This window comes from Neophocaena asiaeorientalis, unplaced genomic scaffold (genome assembly GCF_003031525.2).
Source record: "Neophocaena asiaeorientalis asiaeorientalis breed wild unplaced genomic scaffold, Neophocaena_asiaeorientalis_V1.1 scaffold478, whole genome shotgun sequence".
NCBI lineage: Eukaryota > Metazoa > Chordata > Mammalia > Artiodactyla > Phocoenidae > Neophocaena > Neophocaena asiaeorientalis.
In genome coordinates this window covers 1,255,383-1,282,825 of record NW_020173200.1, presented here as the reverse complement: position 1 = coordinate 1,282,825, position 27,443 = coordinate 1,255,383, and the positions used below count along the sequence as shown (strand labels likewise).

The 27,443-nt window shown below is 38.3% G+C and overlaps 1 protein-coding gene across 3 annotated transcripts in view; it reads right to left on the bottom strand.

Moving 5' to 3' along the window:
- The window catches only part of CCDC30 (coiled-coil domain containing 30), a 148,253-nt gene that overhangs the window by 119,217 nt on the left and 1,593 nt on the right, over positions 1-27,443 (bottom strand). For all 3 annotated transcript variants that reach the window (XM_024744775.1, XM_024744773.1, XM_024744774.1), the window contains exons 2-7: positions 21,652-21,825; positions 19,331-19,451; positions 14,998-15,188; positions 7,462-7,551; positions 5,983-6,136; positions 1,266-1,337 (exon numbers count right to left, since the gene is read on the bottom strand). In XM_024744775.1, coding sequence (XP_024600543.1) covers positions 1,266-1,337; positions 5,983-6,136; positions 7,462-7,551; positions 14,998-15,188; positions 19,331-19,451; positions 21,652-21,825 — 802 coding nt within the window. The remainder of the gene's footprint in view (positions 1-1,265; positions 1,338-5,982; positions 6,137-7,461; positions 7,552-14,997; positions 15,189-19,330; positions 19,452-21,651; positions 21,826-27,443) is intronic.

Genomic DNA, 27,443 nt, shown 5'->3' with positions numbered 1-27,443 from the left:
TGAGTTATTTTCAGTGAGGTGGATGGACCTAGAGTCTGTCATACAGAGTGAAGTAAGTCAGAAAGAGAAAAACAAATAGCATATGTTAACACAAATATATGGAATCTAAAAAAAAAAAAAAAAAGGTCATGAAGAACCTAGGGGCAAGATGGAAGTAAAGACGCAGTCCTACTAGCAAATAGACTTGAGGATATGTGGAGGGGGAAGGGTAACCTGGGACAAAATGAGAGAGTGACATGGACATATATACTAGGGAGGGAGACACAAGAGGGAAGAGATATGGGGATATATGTATATGTATAACTGATTCACTTTGTTATAAAGCAGAAACTAACACACCATTGTAAAGCAATTATACTCCAATAAAGATGTTAAAAAAATTTTTTTTAATAAATAAATAAAATAAAATGCCTGACAGCGTACCTGTTTGGAAGCAACAAGTGGTAGTAATAGTAATAGCAGTAGATATAGTAATAATAGTGATCTAGGGTGGCCTCGGTCTGCAGCGGCTTGAAGCAGGATTTTGGTTCCCAGCCAGAGATTAAAGTCAGGCCGCGACAGTGAGAGTGCTGAATCCTAGGCACTAGACCAGTGGGCAGTGACAAAGCCCTGGCTCATACAGCTCTGCAGAAATGAATTCCCACAAAGACAGAAAGTAGTGAAACAAGTAAAGTGTTTATTAGGAGGAAAAAGGGTACCTATGGATAGACACACCGGGGGGCTCAGAGAGAGAATCGCACCCTCGTGGTAGTTTGATTCACTTTTATGGAGCATTTCTTCCAGGTTTCCTTGGCCAATCATCTTGCTTTGCCTGGCCTGAGCCTGTATTTGATATTTCTCAGGGTCCTCCCACGTGTGCGCGCACATCTCTTAGCCAAGATGGATTCTAGCGAAGAGGCCTATGGGTAGGTAGCCTGTCATCACCTACTGTGGGGTGGCGCCCCCTCCCTTTTCGACCTTCAAGGATCCTTTCTGCATGTGTGTAGTCAGGAAGGTCTCCTCCTTCGAGAATGAGGAATATGTGGTCTTTTATCTTTTGTTTGGGCAGGGCTTAGCTTCTCCTCCCTCCTGCTATTTTGGAGTATCTGTCCACAGGGGACGAACTCCAACTGTTCAGCCAGGGACCCATCTATCTCCTGCCTCAATAGCAGTAGTAGTAATATTATTATATTTATTAAGAAATATTATTTAAAAATATTACTTAACAAATTATATTATTGTTTAATATTTTATTATTAAATGTTACATCTGCTAAAATGACTCACCATTTTCTTTCAGCTTTATCAAATTTTCTTTCAATTTCTCAATTTCTAGTTGAGACTTCTCAAGTGCAGAATCTAAAAGAAAAAAAGAACAAAATATTTGTGTATGGAGCAACTGATTAGTATAATAATCAAATTTCAAACGACTATTTCTCTTTGGAACACTTTCTTTCTGATGGCTGTCCCCTGACTTTCTGCATAAATGTCACGTCCTCCCGGAATGTTTTCCAGATTCCCCTCTTAATATTCCTACTACACCTTATATTTATCCCTGTCCTTGATATCATCTGATCTTGTAATCTTTCCCTGTTTCCCTAACCAGATTCTATGCTGAAGAGTTTGGACTACTGTAAACAACAGGGACAGCTCAAAGTTTTTAAGTATGGTACTACCAGTTTAGTAAAAAGAAATTACACACAGAAATACTTAAAATTAATTCCTGCAATTAATAATATTTAGAATTTTGCCAGTAGTTTCTAGAGATATCAAAATAGCAAAATTTCAGGAAATAGCTTTTGGTACTATTCAAGAATTTTATGAGGAGAGCAGAAGGGCGTAAGGAAAGTATATGGGGCATTGGAGTCTTTTGGATTTGGGTGCTCTAACCCAGGTTTAATCACTTTGCCTCCTGTGGTTTACTCATCACCAATGGTATGGCTGATAGGCTTTCTATAACGGCAAGTTGAGGAATCTCCCAGAAGTAAGACACTAACATGAATCTTGTAAGAGATCATTCCCAATCACACAGAAAAGGTACACGAGGAAATCAGGCACAAGCTTCCGAGAGTCTTCTCCCAGCGGAGTCACACAGGATGTGCTTAATTTCTCCAGCAATGAATTGACAATTCGTGTGAAATGTTGTCTACCAGGAAAATTCATTACAGACTCGGTGGCCAACATATTTATTGGGGGCTGGTGACATAGACACCACCTTCTGCCTAGGACACATCAAAATCCCAGACTCTCAGAAGGAAAGCAGGTTTTCAGCATAAATCATATTGTTTGTACAAAGAGGTCAAGCACAGTGAGCCACTATTACAAATTGGGGAATGCTGGGAACCTTCCCCAAATGCAAGTTTCCAGATGCTAGCCAAGGGCTAACCTGACAAGCAGGACTTTCTAAGGACAGCAGTGTCAAGTCTTCTTCTTCTTTTTTTTTTTACATCTTTATTGGAGTATAATTGCATTACAATGTTGTTAGTTTCTGCTGTACAATAAATTGAATCAGCTATATGGATACATGTATCCCCATATCCCCTCCCTCTTGAGCCTCCCTCCTACCCTCCCTATTCCTCCACCCCTCTAGGTCATCACAAAGCATCGAGCTTATCTCCCTGTGCTATGCAGCAGCTTCCCACTAGCAGGTTTTCTATATTGACTATTTTCTGCACAGGATGGATATACCACGTTTTGTTTATCTACTCACCAAATGATGGACGTTTGAGTTGTTTCTGTTTTGGCTACTGCAAATAATAGTGCTCTGAACATTCACATACAAGGTTTATTTTTAAATTTATTTTATTGAAGTGTAGTTGACTTACAATGTTGTGTTAATTTCTTATACAATTTTTGAGTGGACATACGTCTTCATTTCTCCTGGGTCACGCAGGAGTGGAATTGCTGGGTCACATGATAATTTTACATTTAACACCTTGAGAAACTGCCAAATTGTTTTCCAAAGTGTCTGCATCATTTTACAATCCCATCAGCAATGTTCCAATTTCTACACTCCTTGCCAACACTTGTCATTGTCTTTTTTATTATAGCCATTCTAGAGGGTGTGAAGAGGGATCTCATTGTTTTAATTTGCACTTCCCTAATGACCAATGATGTTGAGCATCTTTTCATGTGCCTATTGGCCATTCATATACCTTCTCTAAAGAAATGTCTACTCAAATTTTATTTTGTTTATTTTAAAATTGGGCTGTCTTTTTATAATAATATAAAAGAATATGTGAGAATTCTTCATATATTCTGGATATGAGTCCCACATCAAACACATAATTTGCAAATATTTCTCTCAGTCTATGGTTTGTCTTTTCACTTTCTTGTTAGTATATTTTGAAGTACAGGAATTTTAAACTTTGAGTAAGTACAATTTATTAGGTTTTCTCTTATCACTCTTGCTTTTGGTGTTATATCTAACATATGACTGCCTAACTCCAGATCATAAGGATTTACTCCTGTGTTTTCTTCTAAGCATTTTATAATTTTACTCTTACATTTAGTTCTGTGGTCCACTTTGAGTTAATTTTTGTGTGGGTGTGAGGTAGGGGCCTGTATTATTTTGAAGCATCTCCCAGACATCGTATCATTCATCTATAAATATTTCACTATGTATATCTAAAAGATAAGGACTCTTTTAAAATATAAACTCAATACCATTATGTGTGATTAAGGAAATTTAACAAGAATTCCTTAATACAAATAGCCAATTAGCATTCAAACTTCCAACTGTTTCATAAATGTTAAAAAACCTGTTTGAATCAGAATCCAGTAAAGGCCACACATTATATGTGGTTAATAATTCCTCAAACCTTTAAAAATTCATCTTTTTCTTGTAATTTATTTATTGAAGAATAAATAAATATTTGGCATGTATTCTTTTTTATTATTGAAAACTACTTTTATTATTGGCCAAAATTTTTCATTCCCATCTAAATTTTTGGGTGTGATATAAAGAGAGCTAGAAAATAAACTAAAATAAAGTCCTTCATTTAAAAGAGTCAGTTTGTTGAAATAAATAGGCTAATACTTGGGAAACACTATCATGTAACACATATACCTAGGGATAAATTCTGGCTATAAATTGATGGATGATTCAAGAAGTAACACGTAAGACTCACACTGACACTACATGTGATATTTTAAAAGGACTTGCTAACTCAGCTTCCCAGCGGTCCCCTGGAGATATTCACTGTGCAGACAGTTTTCAATTAATAGTTTAGGATCCACCAGAGCAACCAAGTGCTGATGGAACAGGGTGCTATGTGATTGTGTTCTGCTGCATCCAAATGTAACTAAACATAACAGGGCTCCTGCTCTTTCCTTTCTCCTTCTGTACTACAAGTAGCAGACTGCTTCTCATCAGACTCACGTGGCCAAATTTCTTTTATTTTTCTAATTGGGTTTATTGAGATATACTTTGCATACAGTAAAATTCATCCTTTTAAGTAATTTGATGAATTTTGACAAATATATGCAATTGTGTACCCATTAGTCCAATTTTCCATCATTCTGAAAAGGTCATTTGTGTTCACTGTTTAAAATGCATTCTTAACAAAATCTCAACCCTCCTGATACTCTTTCTTTTTAATTCCACAATCAATTTGGCAGGATCATTATTGTTTTATACATTTAACATTTTTAAGAAATTATACTACAGTAACATATATACTGCATGAAAAAGAAACAGTCTAATTTCTTTAATTATTGCAAATTATATAGAGACGAAATCATTTAAAAAATTTAAACTTCATACTAAAATAAATTATAGATAAAGCAAAGATGGAAACATAAATAATAAATCCATAAATGCACTAAAAGAAAAAAAAACACCAGAGGAGAACATTTTCAATAACCTTGTAGTGATACAGAAAAGGCTTTACACGTGAAAACCCAGAAGCCATAAAGAATAACTTGGTTAAATCTGATTTGATAAATATTAGCATTTCTATATGGCAAAAAAACTTAACATGACATTTATATCCAACAAAAGGCTCATATCCAGAATATACAGAAAACTCCTACAAATTAATAAACTCCTACAAAACATAAAGATACAACCCAATAGAAAAATATGTGCAAGACTTGAGCAGGAACTTCACAAAATAGTATATCTAAATGAGCAATAACAAGAACAAACATGTTAAAGGATTTTCACATCGTTAGCTGTCAGGGAAATGCAAAGTAAAGCCACAATTAAATACTACTACGTACTCATCAGAAAAGGTAAAGTTAATAAGACTGACAATACTGAGCATTGACAAAGAATGTGAAGCAACCAAAATCTCATATACAACTGAGAAGACCTTAAGTTAATACAACTATTTGGAAGACAGTATGGCAGTATCTACCAAAGTAGAACAAACCCGTAACCCTTTGCTCTAATAATTCTACTCTTAGGAATGTCATGATCAGAGATGTACAGATAAGCACAAGAATATTCATAGCAGCACAATTCATAATAGAGCACAACTGGAAACAACATGATTGTCCATCATCAGTAGAATGGATAAATAGAATACATTGAGTAGGCTTATTCAATGGAATACTAGAGTACAAACAACAAAAGTGAACAAACTACTGCTACATGCAACAACATAAATGAATCTCACAAACATAAGATTGAATGAAAGAAACAAACTAAAGGATGCATACTCCCTGTAGTCAAAACTCAGAAATAACCTTAAAAGTTAGGAGAGTCATTATTTTTGGGGAGGAGAGAATATGTAGACATAGGAAGAAGAAACAGGGCTTCCAGAGTGCTGGAGATTTCTTGCACTGGGTAGTGTAAATATTGGAGTTGTACACTTTCTGGTAGGTATGTTATGCTATGCTTCAATAAAAATTTCTGGACACTAGAAAATGAGGCTGTGTATCAGACTTTTATGTGTTTATGTTAAAAGATTTTTTTTCTCAGTGCTCTCATGTTCCAACCTGAGTAGGATCGTTACACTTAAAACATTGTTAGACATGTTCATCTGTAACCACAGCTTACCTAATTTACTCTGTTCTTTCTCCTTCCCTTGCAGTTCATCAGTGAGCCTTCGGATCTCTTCATGGGCCATCCCTAACCTCCTTGTTACTTGTTCCATATCTTTCTCTCTGCAGTTTTGTGATATTTTACTTTTTTCTGGGTCTTCATCATGGGACTGAAATAAAATGATTGTAAGTAGTACACCAAAAAGTAAATATACCCTTATGACATCGTGCTAGTACCTATAAATGTTTGAAAGCCAATAAAGAAGAGTAGCAAACAGAATATTTATGTGCATTTCTTTTATTAGGTTGAACCATAGAAAATTGGTGATATTTGATTGTTTTTAACCTAAAAACATGCAATTTCACAAGGTTCAAACCTAGCATATCTAAGAGATTATGGTTATATAATAGAAATTTAATCATAAAAATTATCATCTGGCCAAAGAGAGTGAAAATACTCCTCATTTATATGGTAATTAAATACAGTTTATAAAATGCCTTTACATAAGGTATTTCATTTAATTTCAAGGTATGTACACAATTAAGGCTCAAATCATGTTTAGAGCTCCTTTCCTACAATTACTTTCAAAGCATTTTAAAAACTAAGTAAGAAATTCAACTTCAATGATATTTTGCTTTTGATCCCCGAGATATGTATTTATTTTATATGAATATAATCATTACACAAATTTTTCTAAAAAATAAGAAAATAACCAATACCATCTACATAACAAAACTATTTTTAGCTTACTGGTATATTTCCTTGCAGTATTTTTTATTTATGTACATTTTTTACATAGTCATAATCCTAATCTATATACACGTTTCTGTCTGGCTTTTTCATTTAACATTATATGAGGAACATTTTTCTATATTGTTGTACAGATTTTGTAATGATTACTTTTAAAGGCTATATAATATTCCAGTGGGTGCAGATAATTTATATAATCATTTCAACATTTTGGTACTTTCCAATTTTTGCTATTGAAAATAATACTATGATGGATATAAGTTTCATCCATATATATTTATCTTGGGTTACTTCCCATTGTTAAATTCTCTGTATATGTTTTATTCACTGGATGTAGCTCTTAATAACATTTCCCCAGATCAAAAAATAATTTCTACAAACAGAATTAATTGTATGTAAAATAATGTGCTATACAGTCTAAAGGACTCCCCCGCCAAAAGAAGCTCCAAACATATTTGGGAAGAAGTGTGTACTGTCTCAAGGTGATTTTTCAAAGGACATAACACACATCGATTGTTTAAGTTTTGATACATTCACTACAAATCAGCTATTGTGTTAAATGGGTGGTTGACTTTTTTCTTCTTCCCAAATTTTTGTGATGTGTTTATAATACTCGTATGCACAACTGATATCCTTTAGCATGGATTTGTACATTTTAATATACTCAAACAAAATACTTCCAAGGTAAAAGCTAACCTGTAACTAGCTACTGTTATTAAGTAAAAGATTGTAATTTTTTCTTACCTCACTCAGACTTTTTTTAGACTGATGCACAAGTTCTTGATGTTTCTGATGTTCCCTTTGCAGAGGCTGGTGAGTTTGTTCAAATTTCTCCTAAGTAAACATTAAGAGGTGAATGAAAATTACATCAATCAGCTTCATGAATAAAAATGTCATTTAAATTTAAAAAAATAACCACGTAAAAAAAGAGGGAGCACAGTCCAATCCATTTTATGAGGCGAGACCATACATTCTCAATGAAACAATATTGCCCCCAAGGGAGTGCAAACTGATTTCTAGGGGGGAAAAATCTTACCCTTTCAAGTACAAAGGGCAGATGCCTACAGTACAAAAACAGAATTACTTTATATCAGTGCCATTAAAATTTCATGGGAGAGTGACAGAAAAAATTATCTAAGAAGTGTCATTATTGGGTTTCCCTGGTGGCGTAGTGGTTAAGAATCCGCCTGCCAATGCAGGGGACACAGGTTCGAGCCCTGGTCTGGGAAGATCCCACATGCTGTGGAGCAACTAAGCCCATGCACCACAACTACTGAGCCTGCTCTCTAGAGCCCACAAGCCACAACTACTGAGCCTGCGCACCTACAGCCCGTGCTTCGCAACAAGAGAAGCCACTGCAATGAGAAGCCTGTGCACTGCAACGAAGAGTAGCCCCCGCTCGCCGCAACTAGAGAAAAGCCCAAGCACAGCAACGAAGACCCAACGCAGCCAAAAATAAAATAAACAAAACAAAAGAAACTTTAAAAAGTGTCATTATGGAGGCAATAATGAAAAAAGGTTGGCTAGCCAGACCTTGATATTAAAGCCTGACAACGATAATACAAAAAGAAAACTCACAGGGCAACCTCACTCATAAACATAGATACAAAAATGTAAACAAAATTTTATCAAACTCAATCTATAATATTTAGAAAGGATAACAAATCATGAACAAGTTGGATTTATCCCAGGAACGCAAGACAGGTTTAACATTAGAAAAATTAATCAATGAAATTCTCACATTAACAGATGAAAGTTCTAAATTACTTCATTATCTCAATGGCTATAGAAAAAACATTTTATAAACTCAATATTAATTCCTAATAAAAGCTCTTAACAAACTAGGAATAAAAGAGAACTTTCTTAACCTGATAAAGAGTATCATTAAAAAAAACCCAACCCTTAATCAAACATCATACCACTGAATACTTTTTCTCTAATATCATTAACTAGACAAGTACGTCTCCTATTCAAGATAATACTGGAGATCCTAGCCAGTATAGCAAGGTAAATAAAAGAATTAAAAGGAATCAAATTGGAAAGGAAGAAACAAAAGTATCATTATTCCCAGATAGCACTGTACAGGTAGAAAAAATTTTAAATCTTCAAATAAATTATTAAGATAAATGAGAAATTTTAGCAACATTGGTAGGTATAGTCAATATATAAAAATAATTATACTTTTAATACTAGCAATCATTAGAAAATTAAATTATTAATAAATATAGCATTTACTATTAATAGCACCCAAAAATATGACATACCTAGCAATAAATATTAAAAAAATGCACAAGATTTTGTAGGAAAAATTATAAAACTTTGTTTATATACATTAAAAAATAAATGGAAAGATAGTCCATGATCACAAATGATACCAATAATTTAAGATAGTCAATTCCTCTTAAATTGATTTATAGATTCAATAAAAGCAAAAATCAAAATCCCAGAAAGGAAGGATTTCTTAAACAAGACAGAAAAACACTAACCATAAGACAAATGATTGATAAACTGAACTACATTAAAGTTAAGAACTTCCATTCATTAAAAGACACTATTAAGAATATTAAAAAGACAAACCACCAAGTGGGAAAAAAAGTATTTGTGATACACATAATCAATAAAAGACTTGAAACCAGAACATAGAGAATTCCTATAAATCAGTAAGAAAAAGACAACTCAGTTTTTAAATGGACAAAAGACCTGAATAAACACTAATAAAATGGGAAATCCAAACGACAGATAATCATACTAAGTTCACTAGTAATCAGGGAAATGCTAATTAAAACCAACATGAGATATCATTATGCACCCAGTAGTTTAGCAAAAATTTAAAAGTCCGACAACATCAAGTGTTGATGAGGAACAAAGGCACTCTCATACACTATTTATTGGTGCCAGTATAAATTGGTACCACTACTTCAGGAGACAGTTTGACATTATCTGGTAAAACTGAAGATCTACATACTCTATAACTCCCTAAATCTACTCCTAGGTATATACCCTACACAAGTGCATGCACATATATAAGAATATTCATAGCAGCATAACTGACAGATTATATTACATTCATAATAGATATAAATTGGAAACAACCCAAAACAACTTAGAATGGATAGCCTCATGCCATATATTCACACAATGGAATGATACATAGTAATGACAAGCTAATTAAAAAAAAATAATACAAACAATGTTTTATAAAAAAGCAATTCCCAAAGTTGATTCCTTGTATGTAATGTTCAAAAACAGACAAAACTAAACTACTATATATATTATTTAGGGAGGCACACCTTTGTGGGGAGGAAGGGAGTTGTGATCAGAAAAGGAAGCTTCTAGGAATTTGGCAATGTTGTATTCCTCACAGGACCAGTGGTTACATGGGTGTTTGTTCCATAACTATTTGTCAAACTGTATTTTTTAAGTGTTATCATTTTTCTGCATATATGCTGTTATATTCCACAATAAAATGTGTTTTTTTAAATCTTTGATTATTCTTGGCATTAAATGTCATCCCTTTGTCCTCTGTCCCATGCAACAGTAAAGTGATGAAATAAATTTTGATACATCCATTCAAAAGAATATATGTTGTCAAACAGACTAAGGCAAATCTATATACACTAATACAGAAAGTGAAAACAATATGCACAATGGAACATAATTTGTATTTTAAGAGGAAGAAAATTTTCTGGAAAGATAAATAAAAAATTGTCAGCAGTGGTAGTTTAGGAGTGTGGAACTGAGGATTTGGGGTGAGAAAACTCATTTTTCATTCAATTTTATACTGCTTGAATCTGTTTCTACTATGTTCCTGTAGTAAGTCAGAAAACCAACAAAAAACAAATGTTAGGTAAAATGTAAATAGTGTATAGATCAGGCCTTGCAAAATTCTTCAACTTCCGTGTCACTTCATGTGGCCTCACTTTCGTTGGAATGACTCTCTCGTCTACTTTATGCACAGGTTGATTCAGTATTGGCCTATTAAAATAAACCTAGGGGGACTTCCCTGGTGGCACAGTGGCTAAGAATATGCCTGCCAATGCAGCGGACACAGGTTTGAGGCCTGGTCCAGGGAGATCCCACATGCTGCAGAGCAATGAAGCCCATGTGCCACAACTACTGAAGCCCATGCCCCTAGAGCCTGTGTTCCTTAACAAGAGAGGCCACCGCAATGAGAAGCCCGCACACCACAACGAAGAGTAGCCCCCGCTCGCCACAACTAGAGAAAGCGCACGTGCAGTGATGAAGACCCAACTCAGCCAAAATTAATTAATTAATTAAAAAAAAAAATCTATACACACACACACACACACACACACCTAGGGAGGCAATGAAATTTTTACAAGTTAAATTTCATAATAAGATCTTTGAAAAATCTTTTTTTTTTTGCGGTACGCGGGCCTCTCACTGTGTGGCTCCCGTTGCGGAGCACAGGCTCTGGGCACGCAGGCTCAGCAGCCATGGCTCATGGGCCTAGCCACTCCACGGCATGTGGGATCTTCCCGGACCGGGGCACGAACCCGTGTCCCCTGCATTGGCAGGCGGACTCTCAACCACTGCACCACCAGGGAAGCCCTGAAAAATCTTTTTTAAAAATCTTTTTAAAGGTATAACTGATATATAATAACTGCACATATTTACAGTGTACATATTTTTTTACATGTATCCATCCATGAAACCAATACCACAATAAAGATAATGAAAATATTCATCACCCTTAAAAGTTTCCTACACTTCCTTATAATTCATTCCTCCCCTAACACTGTCCCCAAGCAACCACTGATCTGTTTCTGTTACTATATATTAGTTTGCATTTTCTACTATTTTATACAAATGGAATCATAGACTATGTACTCTTTTTGATCTGGCTTATTTCACTTAGATTATTATTTTGAAATTTATCTGTTTTGTTGTATATTTATTCTTTTTTATTACCAAGTAATATTCCATTCTATGGATCTATACATTTACCTTTTGATGAACACTTGAGTTGATTCTAGTTTAGGGCTACTACAGTTAAAGTTGCTGTAACATGTATGTCTTTATTTGGGCACATTCTTTCATTTCTCTTGGGTATATTCCTAGGAGTGGAATGGAAGGGTTATGTGATAAGTATATGTTTGACTTTTTAAGGCAATGCTAAACCAGTTTCCAAAAGTAGTTGTATCATTTTATATTCCCATCAGTAGGATAAGGGAATTCCAGATGCTCCACATTGTCACCAACACTCGATATGGTTAGTCTTAAATTTTAGCCATGCATTGATACATTAATAGTTACCTCATAATAAATTACTTCATTGTAATTTCTGTTTTCCTAATAATAAATGAAGTTAAGCATCTTTTCATGTGTTTATTTACCATTTGTATATGTTCTTCAGTGCAGTCACTTTTTAAGTTTTTTGACCAGTTTTTAGTTGGGTTGTATGTGTTATTATTGTTGAGTTATAAGATTTATTTATATATTTAGATACAAAGCTTTTATTGGATATATTTTTTAAAAAATTATCTCCCGGGCTTCCTTGGTGGTGCAGTGGTTGAGAGTCCGCCTGCCGATGCAGGGGACGCGGGCTCGTGCCCCGGTCCGGGAAGATCCCACATACCGCGGAGCGGCTGGGCCCGTGAGCCGTGGCCGCTGGGCCTGCGCTCCGCAGCCTGTGCTCCGCAGCCTGTGCTCCGCAACGGGAGAGGCCACAGCAGTGAGAGGCCCATGTACCAGGAAAAAAAAAAAAAAATTATCTCCCTTCTGTGGCTTGCTCTTTTATTTTTGTCTTTTGAAGAGCAAATGTTCTGAACTTTTATGAAGTCCAATGTTTTTTCTTTTCCTGTCTTATAAAAATCTTGCCAAACCCAAGGTCACTAAGATTTTCTTCTGTAAATTTTATCTCCTACATGATCTATGAACCACTTTGAGTTAACTTTTGTATATGATATAGGATAAATGTATTGTAAGGTCTAAAATTTCATGTGTTACCTTGACACCTTTGTAACTCACAGTGCACCAAAAGCCTAAGCATGAATTCCCTTGCTTTTGCCAGATATGCCCCCATCCAACGGGAAAGGTTCTCCACCCAGCTAGTGCCCTTATCAGCCAGAACAGCTATATTTTATCCAGTCCTCAGCCTAATGGCTGCCATTTCACTGCCAACCCATGGAATTTTTTAAACAAGCCAGTCATATCCTCCCCATGAGAACTAGGGGGCACCTCATCCTATTGGTACTATAAAGTCTGTCTCCCATGGCCCCTATGGGTTCACTCCATTCCTGAGTACAACCCCTGTGGCCCTGCATGACAGGCAGTGTCCTCCCTGGGCTGTGAGTCTATCTGACTAATAAACTATCAATCACATCTCTGTTCAATGTTGGCTGTCATGTATTTGGCTATCTCATAGTATTTAGAGTAGGGACTCCCTTCTTTACCAGTGGGGAAGGGAACCTCAGTAGAGCTGAGGGTTTTGTTTTTGTTTTTTTGCATATGTCTATCCAATTGTGCCAGCATTGTTTGTTGGAAAGTGTATCTTTTCCCCATTAAATTACCTTGGCAGCTGTGTTGAAAATCCATTTACCATGTAGGTGTGGGTCTATTTCTAGACTCCTTATTCTGTTCCATTGATCTATATATCTGCCTTTATACCAATACTGCACTTTCTTGATTATTGCAGTTTTGTGGTAAGTCTTGAAAGCAGGAAGTGTGTATCTTCCAACTAGTTCTTCTTTTTCAAAGTTGTTTTGGCTATTCTAGTTCCTTTGCATTTCCTTATCAATTTTTGAATCGGCTTGTCAATTTCTACAAAAAAGTGACTCTACTGATTACTTTATGCTCAGGTAAATTACAACATTAGCTTAAACAAAATATAACTGGGAATGTGACAGATATTTTATGAATTACATTGTATAATAACAAAAACCCTTTGTAGTATATCTGTTTTAATTCTTTCTGTCCATTAGTGGTAAAACTATGACTCAGTAGTGACTGGGTAGATAGCCTTAGGGTCATCCCAGACTTCACCTCCACAGTGTCCAATTTGTTTTATAGATTCCATCTCTTTCATAACTCCTTCTTCCCTTCTGTATTACAGTCTGAGCCTTGTTTTTGGTTCTCATTCTTTAATTAATTATTAGGTAACATCCCCTGAAATCCCGGCTTCCAATCTGGTCCCTATCCAATCCACCCCTCTACTGTGACCAGAGTGATTTTTCTAAAACACAAATCAGATCATGTTACTCTCCTCTTAAAATCATTTAGTGACTCTCCAGACCATCTATAACAGTTAGTCATTTGTACATTCAAAATATTTTTACGCCTCTAGTGTGCTCCAGGGACACTGCTGGGTGCTGATTCCAAACTCTCTAGCTTAGCATATGAGTCTCACTATGAAGTGGTTTCTGAAAATTATCTCCAGGCACATTTCTCAGCATTGACTCACACAAACCAGTATGTATTATACATTGTTTCCTCTGCCAGAAATGCCTTTCCCATCTTCTTCATCCACCTAACACTCAGCTTTCAAAATGGTACTCAACATTACCTCTGCTGGAAGCCTTTTCTACCCATCCTGACTCAGCCCCTACCCTGAGTTTTCACTTTATCACAGAGCTTTCCACACTGAATTATAACCACTGGTTTATTTCTTTCCTTCATTAGCTTGTAAGTTCCTTGCAAGTCCAAATCATTTCTAATTTGATTTTGTTCCTACATCCACTAGCACAAAGCCTGACACATGGTAAGTTCTCAATAAATAATAATAAAGCTAATTGACATGTGAGGTACTATTCTAGAGCTTTACGTATATTATTTCATTTTCATGATCACCTTGTGGAGTAGTTCAGTTGCTCCCAGATTTTATAGATGAGGAAATTGAGGCTCACAAAAGTTAAGCAACTTGTTCAAGGACATACTGCTAACAAGTGGTAGAGGAGGTCCATTTAAACCCAAAGCCTATATTCTTTTTTTTTTTTTTTTTTGCGGTACACGGGCCTCTCACTGTTGTGGCCTCTCCTGTTGCAGAGCACAGGCTCCAGACGCGCAGGCTCAGCGGCCATGGCTCACGGGCCCAGCCGCTCCGTGGCATGTGGGATCTTCCTGGACCGGGGCACGAACCCATGTCCCCTGCATCGGCAGACGGACTCTCAACCACTGTGCCACCAGGGAAGCCCAAAGCCTATATTCTTAAGCGCTATCAAAACTGGTTTCCTGATAGTTTAATGTATGAATGGTTAAATGAACAAATGCATTTTTCAACTAGCCTGTCTCTTACTCAATTACCCAGTTAATTTTGAATACCTGGGGAAATTCTTTCTGTAGGTTACTGCTCAGACATCTTTGTGATTCTGGTTTGGGATCCCCTCGTTCCAGTTTCCTCAAGGGTGTACTTCTTTCCATGAGTAAGTGTGCAATCTGTTCACTAGGGCTGCTCAGAGCTATTTCAGACAAGCCTTCTTGATACAATATTTCGACCTCCTTTATTTGCACTTCTGTTAGGAAGAAACACCAGAAACACAATTGTTAAAAGAAATGCAGGCAAATAACTAAAAAGTAGTGGGAAAAGGTTCTCAAAAGCCGTAGATATTCTTACTACCTGCAGAAGTTTAAAATTTGTTCTTGCATAACTTTAAAGTGTATTGTTGTTTTAGTGAGTGCTTACTATGTGGCAGGTATTGTACTAAGCATTTGAGATAAATCTATCTCATTTAATCTTTACAACAACCCAGTGAGGTAGGAACCATGATTTCCCCTTTTAAGAAATGAGGGCTCAGGCACCAAGAAACCAAGAAACTTGTCCACAGTCAGTCAACTAATCCTGCCAAAATTCTCGATGATTTCAATATTCAGGTAGATGATTATTCCAGTCCCCTGGCTTTTCAGTTCCTTTACCAGCTAACTTCCAAAGATCTAGTCCTCTACCCCACTCAGCCACCTACTCCACAGTAATTCCCTAGACCTGGTCATTAGCCTCTATAGTTTCTGTAACTTCTCCCTAGCTTCAATTGCAAACATCTTATCCTCCAATCATCCCTTCTCATGTACTAGCAGCTCAATTTCAATAATTTTTGACCATACTGGAAACTATCATCCATTGACTTTAAACACTTTTCAGTGTTCCTTATCCCATTCCTGTTCTCACTTACCCAGCTTAGATTCTATAGTCCATCATTACAATCACTCCCTTGAAAACATTCACTACTCTCTTGCCCCTCTTTCCTTCCATTATACTTGGTGACAAAACTCCAACCTGTTTAAATCCAGCTCTTCACCAGTACACTCCAGAAGCTGGATGGGGCTACAGAAAACTGCACAGGTAGTGCTGAGTGGCTTAATTTCAAACTCACGACTACTAACCTCAAGTGAGCCCTTACTGTTGCCCAGCAATCCTCCTACATTCCCCTGCTTGTTTCATCCCTCTCCCTCATCATACCTCTAATACCTCCTTCCCCATCCTCACTCTCACCTGAATACCCTACTTTTTTTTTTTTTTGCCTCTCACTGTTGTAGCCTCTCCCGTTGCAGAGCACAGGCTCCAGACGCGCAGGCTCAGCGGCCGTGGCTCACGGGCCCAGCCACTCCACGGCATGTGGGATCTTCCCAGACCGGGGCACGAACCCGTGTCCCCTGCATCGGCAGGCGGACTCTCAACCACTGCGCCACCAGGGAAGCCCGAATACCCTACATCTTATTTCACCAAGAAAAGAGAAGCACTCTGAAGAGAGCTTCCACAAGCTCCCGTACCAAATCTGCCAGCTCCCCTGTACTCTTCCCTCTTGTGAGATGTAACAAACTACCCTTGGCTCCTAAGGCCAGCACCACCCCCACCCTCCTCCCCCACTTGTACACTGGATCTCATTCCCTCTCCTCTCAAAGATAAAACTCCTGCAGTTGACTCTTATCTCTATTGCCTCATGGAGCTTTCTTCCCAACTAACCATCTTAGAGACATGGTATAACATCTCCCATTAAAAACAACAGTGATGAAAACAACAAAAGTTTTTCTTCAAACTCATAACGCCCTCCAGCTCCTCCACCATTTCTTCATTCCTCTTTGCAGCACAACTTCAAGAAAGGATCAAAAAAAAAAAGAAAGGATCAACCACAGCCATGTCCCCTCCCCTTCTCCTACCATTCTTTCCTGAATTCACTCCAATGGCTTTCATATCCACCACTCCACAGAAACAGCTCTCCTCAAAGTCACAATGACCCCCATGTGACCAAATCCAATGATCAATTACCTGTCCTCACTCCACATAGCGTATCAATGGTATTTGACCCAATTGTTCCCTTCCTTTTCTTAAAACACTTTCATCATTTCTCTTATGGGACACCACACTCTGCTAGGTTTCCTCCTACCTTTCATGCCACTCCTTCTCAGACTCCTTTGCTGATTTACTGGAATGACCTAGGGCCCAGCTCTGAACCTTCTTCTTTTTACTCCCTAGGTTATCTCCTACAGTCCTAAGGCTTTAAGTATTTGCTATATGCTGATGACTCCCAAATTTACATCTCTAGTTCACATTGTGTTCCAAACATATACAAAATTGCCTACTTGACCTTTCCACTTGGATGTCTAATATTCACATCCAATGTAGATGTCCAAAAGCAAACTCTTTACGGTGTTCCCCAAATAGGACCTCCCATGGTATCCCCCATCTGAGTAGTTAGGAACTCCAATATTTCAACTGCTCAGGCCAAAAAGCTTTGGGTCACCAGTGATTTCTCTCCTTTTCTCCCACCCAACATGAAATCCATTACCAAATCATGTTAGCTCCACCTTCAAAAGACATCCTTTAATTACAGAAGCATTTCTGATGTGATTGAGGTATGTGTTCCTAAAACAAACAAGTAAACTTGTATTTCGCAAAACTGCTCTCTAAAAATAATGGAGCTTATGGAAAAAAGGTTGGCATAGAGCACTCAAAACCTTTGTCATTGTGTAGCTAGAGTGCTATAAAAAACACTGACAATCCTAATATTATACTGGTAGATTTAAACAGATGTGTCAAATTCCTAAAAAACAGAGGAATACTATAGCAAATATAGGACTCTGTCTTCTTTTAAAAAATCAGGTTTACTGTAAAGGTGAGCTAATGAAGGAGCTGAGTCTGCAGAGTTGGAAACAAAGGCAAAACGCAAAAGATTAGTAATATCTTTGCAATAAGCACTTCCAAGACAAAACATGTGGCCAAACAGCCCAGAAGAGGAACATGGGATGAACGGGCTTTATGTATAAACTCCAAGGCTTGCTGGTGGGCCCAAATCATTAACATGCCGGGGAAAATTACATGTGAACTTCCACATTATAGTGACATCACTCCCCTACTTCTCAATCCTTCATGAGCTAATTTATGTTAGGAGCAGGGCATAGAGTAGCTTCTGCTTCTTACAGTATGGCAGATTAGAGCCCTGAACAGCCCTGCTGCCGAGAATAACTAAAAATGTCAGAAGAAATTTTTAAAACTCTTAAAATGCAACCACCATATGAACAAAACCAGAATGCAAGCTTTTAAACCAGAAGAAGAAAACTCAATTATCCAATGGATAACAAAAAAGGGGAAAAGAATGAAACCCCAGTGTAGTACATATGAATTATGTCCTGTGATTAGCTCAATTTTCTCTGCACCTGAGATTCAAAATACAGAAAAACCTTCCATCAACAGACCATTATGAAAGGAAGTTCTAAAATGAAAAAAGGAAAATGATCCCAAATGGGATATCTGAGATGCAAGGAAAAATGCTGAGCAAAGAAAATCATAAATGTGTGGCAAATGTAAATAATCATTGACCATATATCATAATAATATCTAATTTATGGAGTTAAACAAATACAGTATTCTAAAGGGGTCCTATCTGTATCTTCCCTTGTAGCTTTGGAGCACTTAATAAACATTTCCTGAGCCCTTAACATGCTAGGTACTTTACGAGGCCGGTGCTGTCGAAAACACGGAAACCAGGAAGACTAGAATGAGATCTCTGCCCCAGAAGCGCTGACACAGGTAGTTAGGACATAATGTAGTAAGTGCTGTAATCGACATTAAAGAAAATCACCACTCTGTAATCTCTCACACACATTTGAGAATATTTCAGAATGCATACCTTAAAAAGACAGGCAGAAAATACACCTAAAACATTACAAGTACTTTTCTTTCTATTTTATAAATTTATTTATTTATTTATTTTTGGCTGTGTTGGGTCTTCGTTGTTGCGCGCAGGCTTTCTCTAGTTGCCGAGAGAGGGGGGCTATTCTTCCTTGTGGTGCACGGGCTTCTCATTGTGGGGGCTTCTCTGGTTGCAAAGCATGGACTATAGGCACGTGAGCTTCAGTAATTGTGGCTCGCGTGCTCTAGAGCGCAGGCTCAGTAGTTGTGGCACCTGGGCTTAGTTGCTCCGTGGCATGTGGGATCTTCCTGGACCAGGGCTCGAACCCGTGTTCCCTGCATTGGCAGGCGGATTCTTAAACACTGCCCCACCAGAGAAGCCCTACAAGTACTTTTCTTGAGGTGGAGGATATGTAGTAATTTTTTTTCCTTCCTTCTACTTTTACACATTTCCCAAATTTTCTGTAATTGTCTCATGCTAATTATTAGAATTAGGGAAAAAATTTACATGTTTACAAAAGGAAAACTTACCCGGTTTGAGTTGGAGCCCTTTAAACTCATGTCTAGGCTGCTTGTTTTCCTTTTCGTAACCATGAGAAAATGCTTCCTTTTCCTCTGGTAAGTTACAGACACGGTTTGCATAATTTTCTACCTAAGAAGAAAAGAATACATTTTCTTACAAGTCTATGAAGTGAAAGAGCCATTAAGAGATCACCATACTATCAATGTTTATAATCTAAGAAATAAACAGAAAATTCAACTTGGCTTAAGTGTGGGTCTCTCTCCCTAAACTTCCTTCCAGCTGTCATGTTATCAGACACTGTTTCCCATAGATAGGATGACACATCACCACAAATTTCTGGGACAGTCACAATGGCTGATATTTTTTTCCATTAACAAATCAGGTTTCAAATCAAGTCTCCTTATCTATGGTTTAGGAAACATGGTCACGATACTCAGGAACAGAGAAGTATCTACACAGTATTTTATATCTTAAGCAAAACTCATGATTAAGATGTCTTAAATGCTAATAGGAGCTTGTATTAAAATAAACTATTGGGTATTCTTTAAAAATAGTTTGATTAATATGACAGCTTCACAAAAGGCACTTTTATGTGGCTAGTAATAATAGATTGAAAGCTAACTATATGCTCCAGGTACTATGTTAAGGACATCAAATACTGAGTTTTCACCACAACCCTGTGACACTGGTATCTCCCACTTCATAGGTGAGGGCGGTTGAGAGAGGCTGACGGACTTGTGTTGTCAAGCAAAGCGGAAAGGGGGGAGCTGGACTTCACACTGAGGTGGGCCAGAGCCAGAGCCTGAGCTCTTACTAAGCCAAATTACTTAGAAGGAGACTACCAAAATAACTGCATTTTGCTGAACTGTGTTGAAGCCTTTTTCGGGGACAACTGCTCAGAATATGAACAAAAAGCTGAATGATATAGTAGAAGGAACACAGAACCGCAGTCCAACTTTATCACTCCCTGGGATGCTTCAGTTTCCTCCTCTTTAAAATGGCAGGTACAATACTACCTATTTCTAATAATAACAGTTATAATTTATTGAATACTTGCTGGGTGCCAAGTACATATGTGAAATGTTTTCTACACGTTAATAGGTGTAAACCTCACAAATCCTTTTGAAGGAGCTGTTATTATCTCCAACTTCCGGAAGAGAAATTTCAAGCTCAAAGAAGTTGAGTAACTTGCCCAAGGTTACACAGAGAGTCAGTGCCAAAGGCAATTTTTCACCCCCAACTGCCTAATGTTAAACTTCATGGTCTACCATGCTATCCTGCTTTTGTTCTAAAGGAGCTGTACTCTTCTTTAAGAGTTTGGAAATCAAACTGCCCTCTAAGAGTTAAATTTAAAAATCAAGTTAGCTGAGCTGAGCTGTCAAAACACAACACAGTGATCTGCAAGCAACCTGGGAAAATTTTATTAACTCATTTAAAGAAAGTAGCTTATATGTAAGAAAGTAGGTTCATCAGTACTGGACACATCAAAAAGAGTGATTAAAGAGTCAAAAGGTGCCATTATCTGCTCATCTAAGGGCTAGGTACCCTGGTTCTAGGATATAACAGGTCCAGAAATAAGGGCAGGTATGGATAGCTTTATGGTGTAAATCTGGCTATCTTAGCTAGCGCTCTAAAAAATTAGAATCATTTGTTCAGCAAGTAGACATCTGATTAAAATTTGGCTTCCTATGTAGTGTGCCTGTAGGGAAAAAAGGCATCAGTCACAGGATATATGTGTCTGGTTCCTTTGGCAGTTATATTTCTTACTGTCAACTAAAAAGCTAGTATCTATTTTTCTACAAACTTCTCTGTGAGTTTGGTCAACACAAGGTCTCCTTTGAGAAGCAGATCCACTCACAGTACACTGACTAATCAGGTTTCTAAGCCTACTAGGAGGAGAGTCAGCTAGAGGGCTGGTTATTGAGACAAGGATGAATTTACCAAGATAATGAAAGCACTTGAGCAGACCTATTTGGATAGTCAACTAGTCATCTCTGGGCAATGTCCTGTACATGTACTCTATTGGAAACCAATACAGCTTGTTGACATATTTCATTAAAAGAAAAGTGTACATGTGGGTGCTTTGCAAATTATACACTGATATTCAAATGTTGGCTTTTAATATGTTAATATAATGAAGGACAATGAACAAAACCAGAGCCATCTTTTTTTCTTTTCTTTTTGGCTGTGCTGCACAGCATGTGGAACTTCCCTGACCAGGGATTGAACCCGTACCCCCTGCACTGGAAACATGGGGTCTTAACCATTGGACCACCAGGGAAGTCCCAAAACCACAGCTATCTTAAAACTTTATGATATCAGTTCTTACTTCTTTAATTTCTTCCATGTGCTTCCCTGACAGCTCTTCTAGATTTCTGGTAGCAGTCCTCAGCCTGTCTTTGCTGTAACAAGCACCAGACAAAGTATTGTTCTTCTGTAAAGGCAAGGAGTTCAATCCCTTCTTTCTCAAGATGGTAAGTAAGTCTTCTAATTGAACTTTTCCCTTGATAAAAGAGATAAGCATATGTGTACGTATACACACGTGTAAGTATACAACTGAGCATGCAAGAAATCTCATATGTAGAGTTAGACTCTCTACAAAGTATAGTTTAGTTCTCCTATTAATTAATGGTTATGTTATCCATTTATAATGAGCACTTACATGAAATAGCTAGCAATACAAAAAATATTAAAGCTTTGAAGAGTTGTATTATATCTTCTAAAATAAGAAATGACATGAAATATATGCATTAAAAAAAGTCAGCTTTCTGTCTGCCCAGTTCTGAAGTTTGCAACTTAATAATATGAAAATCTCCCACAGGCCCCTTGCGATGTTATAAATTCCAAAGAAGTTTCTGTCTATTCTTTTGAATATTTAGAAAGAAAAGGACTCCTCTGGAAGCTAGAGAGCCCATTAATTCTGTACTATCAAGGAACTACTTTGCTCACAGAATATGTCATAATTTTTGTTGACTTCTAAGTCATTCAACTCTCTTCTAAAACTTCTTGATCTAAGCCTGCCATAGATATTGTTTTTAATTTTTTTTAACTTGGAAGTAGTCATGCTACATAACAGCTTGCACTATATGGTGGGGGAGAGATAAATGTCTGCTGATTGATGAAGTGGTATCTGTGTTACTAGAATCACTAACTGTGGATAAGACTTGCTGCTACAATCAAACATAACTTTTAACCAAGTTAATCTGACCCAGATTGTAGGGATAAGCATAACTGTTTTTGTACTGCATTGTCCCAAACATAAACTCTGTACCCATTAAACAATGAGTCCCCATTTCCCACTGTATTCTTCTTTCTGTAGCTATAAATCTGCCTATTCTAGGTACCTCATATAGGTGGAATCCCACATTTGTCCTTTTATTTCTGGCTTATTTCCCTTAGCATAATGTCTTTAGGTTTCATTCACTTTATAGCATGGATCAGAATTTCCTTCCTTTTTAAGGTAGAATAACATTGTATGTATTTTGTTTATCCGTTCATCTGTTGATGGACATTTGGGTTGTTTCCACCTTTTGACTATTGTGAATAATGCTGCTGTGAACACGGGTGTAACAAGTATCTGTTTGAGTCCCTGCTCGTTGTTTTGGAACTGTTGGATATATAAATCTATGTTTAACTTTTTGAGGAACTGCCATAAAAATATAAATAATAACCATAGTAATGGGTATGAAGTTGTTGCTTTCTTAAACTATACTTATTCTATAATAATAGTTGAACCCTCCAGTCCCTGGACCATTACATCCTCTCTCAAACTACCAGAAACTCTTTGGTTTCACTTATTTCCCCCTCAAGCCTGGACCCAACTGTTGTTCATTTCAATCAGTCTCTCACCAATGTCCCCAGTTATCTAGCTCCTTGTCTCACCTTCCCTGCAAACCCAAACCCAGGGGAAAGTTTGACCATTTGACTTTCCTCTGCCTAATTTTAGTTTGCTGAGTTGCTGGTAGAGAAAAATGCAACAAGTATGCAGACTGGAGCCACTACAAATCCATGGTCTGCAGCCTGGGCCAAGCTCCTTTACTTGCATAGGTCATTCTATGCGCTTTGCCAGCTTCTGCTACCATTTTACTCTGTAAATATTCAGGATTTCCACCTCTCCCATCAAACTCCAAATCTCACCTCTCCCCTCTGCTGGTCGACGACCTTGTCTCCCATAGAACTAGTAAAACTAAGGCCATCATAAAACGCTGGATATCACCACCGGCGTTTGTTAGTGGCTGCATAAACCTGGGAAGTTTTCTTTGTCTTTAAAATCCGTGATTCTCCTGCGACTTGTTAAACTCAAAGTTACAATGGTTAGCACAACAAACTCCACCATTAGGAAACTCTTCTGTTTAGAAATAAAGACTATCGTTAGATGGCGGAAGAGTAAGACGTGGAGATCACCTTCCTCCCCAGAGATACACCAGAAATGCATCTACACGTGGAACAACTCCTACAGAACACCTACTGAACGCTGGCAGAAGACCTCAGACCTCCCAAAAGGCAAAAAACTCCCCACGTACCTGGGTAGGGCAAAAGAAAAAAGAATAGGCCCGTGAGCCATGGCCGCTGAGCCTGTGCGTCCAGAGCACAGCGCAGCGGGAGAGGCCACAACAGTGAGAGGCCGGCGTACCACAAAAAAAAAAAAAAAAAAGAATAAACAGAGACAAAAGGATAGGGATGGGACCTGCGCCAGTGGGAGGGAGCTGTGAAGGAGGAAAGGTTTCCACAGACTAGGAAGCCACTTCGTGGTTAGAGTGCAGCAACAGGGTGCAGAGGGCAAAGCGCAGAGATTCCCGCACAGAGGATCGGTACCGACTGGCACTCACCAGCCCGAGAGGCTTGCCTGCTCACCCGCCGGGGAGGGCGGGGCTGGGGGTTGAGGCTCGGGCTTAGGTCGGAGCTCCGGGAGAGGACTGGGGTTGGCGGCGTGAACACAGCTTGCAGGGGGCTAGTGCACCACAGCTAGCCGAGAGGGAGTCCGGGAAAAAGTCTGGAGCTGTCTAAGAGGCAAGAGACTTCTTCCCTCTAAGTTTCCTGGTGCGCGAGGAGAGGGGATTAAGAGCGCTGCTTAAAGGAGCTCCAGAGATGGGCGCGAGCCACGGCTAAAAGCGCGCACCCCAGAGATGGGCATGAGATGCTAAGGCTGCTGCTGCCACCACCACCACCAAAAACCCTGTGTGCGAGCACAGGTCACTATCCACACCCCCCTCCGGGGAGCCTGTGCAGCCCGCCACTGCCAGGGTCCCGGGATCCAGGGACAACTTCCCCGGGAGAACGCACGGCGCGCCTCAGCCTGGTGCAATGTCACGCCGGCCTCTGCCGCCGCAGGCTCGCCCCGCACTCCGTACCCCTCCCTCCCCGCAGCCTGAGTGAGGTTGAGTCCCCAAAGCAGCTGCTCCTTTAACCCCGTCCTGTCTGAGCGAAGAACAGACGCCCTCAGGAGACCTACACAAAGAGGCGGGGCCAAATCCAAAGCTGAGCCCCGGGAGCTGTGCGAACAAAGAAGAGAAAGGGAAATCTCTCCCAGAAGCCTCAGAAATGGCAGATTAAATCTCCACAATTAACTTGATATACCCTGCATCTGTGGAATACATGATTAGACAACGAATCATCCCAAATTGAGGAGGTGGCCTTTGAAAGATTTATGATTTTTTTCCCCTTTTCCTCTTTTTGTGAGTATGTATGTGTATGCTTCTGTGTGAAATTCTGTCTGTATAGCTTTGCTTCCACCATTTGTCCTAGGGTTCTATCCGTCCGTTTTTTTTTTAAATTTTTTTTCTTAATAATTATTTTTTTATTTTAATAACTTTATTATATTTTATCTTACTTTATTTTATTTTACTTTGTTTTCTTTCTTTTTTTCCTTCCTTCCCTCCTTCCTACATCCCTCCCTCCTTCCTTCTTTTCTTTCTTTCTTTCTTTCATTCTTTCTACTTCTACTAATTCTTTCTTTCTACTTTTTCTCCCTTTTATTCTGAGCCATGTGGATGAAAGGCTCTTGGTGCTACAGCCAGGAATCAGTGCTGTGCCTCTGAGGTGGGAGAGCCAACTTCAGGACACTGGTCCACAAGAGACCTCCCAGCTCTACATAATATAAAACGGCGAAAATCTACCAGAGATCTCCATCTCAGCACCAGCACCCAGCTTCACTCAATGACCAGCAAGCTACAGTGCTGGACACCCTATGCCAAACAACTAGCAAGACAGGAACACAACCCCCCCCATTAGCAGAGAGGCTGCCTAAAATCATAATAAGTCCACAGACACCCCAAAACACACCACCAGACATGGACCGGCCCACCAGAAAGACAAGATCAAGCCTGATCCACCAGAACACAGGCACTAGTACCCTCCACCAGGAAGCCTACACAACCCACTGAACCAACCTTAGCCACTGGGAACACACACCAAAAATAATGGGAACTACGAGCCTGCAGCCTGCAAAAAGGAGACGCCAAACACAGTAAGTTAAGCAAAATGAGAAGACAGAAAAACACACAGCAGATGAAGGAGCAAGATAAAAACCCGCCAGACCTAACAAATGAAGAGGAAATAGGCAGTCTACCTGAAAAAGAATTCAGAATAATGATAGTAAAGATGATCCAAAATCTTGGAAATAGAATGGACAAAATGCAAGAAACATTTAACAAGGACCTAGAAGACCTAAAGATGAAACAAACAATGATGAACAACACAATAAATGAAATTAAAAATTCTCTGGAAGGAATCAGTAGCAGAATAACTGAGGCAGAAGAATGGATAAGTGACCTGGAATATAAAATAGTAGAAATAACTAATGCAGAGCAGGATAAAGAAAAAAGAATGAAAAGAACTGAGGACAGTATCAGAGACCTCTGAGAAAACATTAAATGCACCAATATGCAAATTATAGAGGTCCCAGAAGAAGAAGGGAAAAAGAAAGGGACTGAGAAAATATTTGAAGAGATTATAGTTGAAACTTCCCTAATATGGGAAAGGAAATAGTTAATCAAGTCCAGGAAGCACAGAGAGTACCATACAGGATAAATCCATGGAGAAATATGCCAAGACACATGTTAGTCAAACTGTCAAAAATTAAATACAAGAAAACATATTAAAAGCAGCAAGGGAAAAACAATACATAACACACAAGGGAATCCCCATAAGGTTAATAGCTGATCTTTCAGCAGAAACTCTGCAAGCCACAAGGGACTGGCAGGACATATTTAAAGTGATGAAGGAGAAAAATCTGCAACCAAGATTACCCTACCCAGCAAGGATCTCATTTAGCTTTGATGGAGAAATTAAAACCTTTACAGACAAGCAAAAGCTGAGAGAGTTCAGCACCACCAAACCAGCTTTACAACAAATGCTAAAGGAACTTCTCTAGGCAAGAAACACAAGAGAAGGAAAAGACTTACACTAACAAACCCAAAACAATTAAGAAAATGGGAATAGGAACATACATATCGATAATTACCTTAAATGTAAATGGACTAAATGCTCCCACCAAAAGACACAGATTGTCTGAATGGATACAAAAACAAGACCCAAATATATGCTGTCTACAAGAGACCCACTTCAGACCTAGAGACACATACAGACTGAAAGTAAGGGGATGGAAAAAGATATTCCATGCAAATGGAAACCAAAAGAAAGCTGGAGTAGCAACTCTCGTATCAGACAAAATAGACTTTAAAATAAAGACTATTAGAAGAGACAAAGAAGGACACTACATATGATCAAGGGATCGATCCAAGAAGAAGATATAACAATTGTAAATATTTATACACCCAACATAGGAGCACCTCAATACATAAGGCAAATACTAAAAGCCATAAAAGGGGAAATCGACAGTAACACATTCATACTAGGGGACGTTAACACCCCACTGTACAGTGGAGAAAGGACAGCCTCTTCAATAAGTGGTGCTGGGAAAACTGAACAGGTATATGTAACAGTATGAGATTAGATCAGTCTCTAACACCATACACAAAAATAAGCTCGAAATGGATTTAAGACCTAAATGTAACGCCAAAAACTATCAAAATCTTAGAGGAAAACATAGGCAGAACACTCTATGACATAAATCATAGCAAGATGCTTTTTGACCCACCTCCTAGAGAAATGGAAATAAAA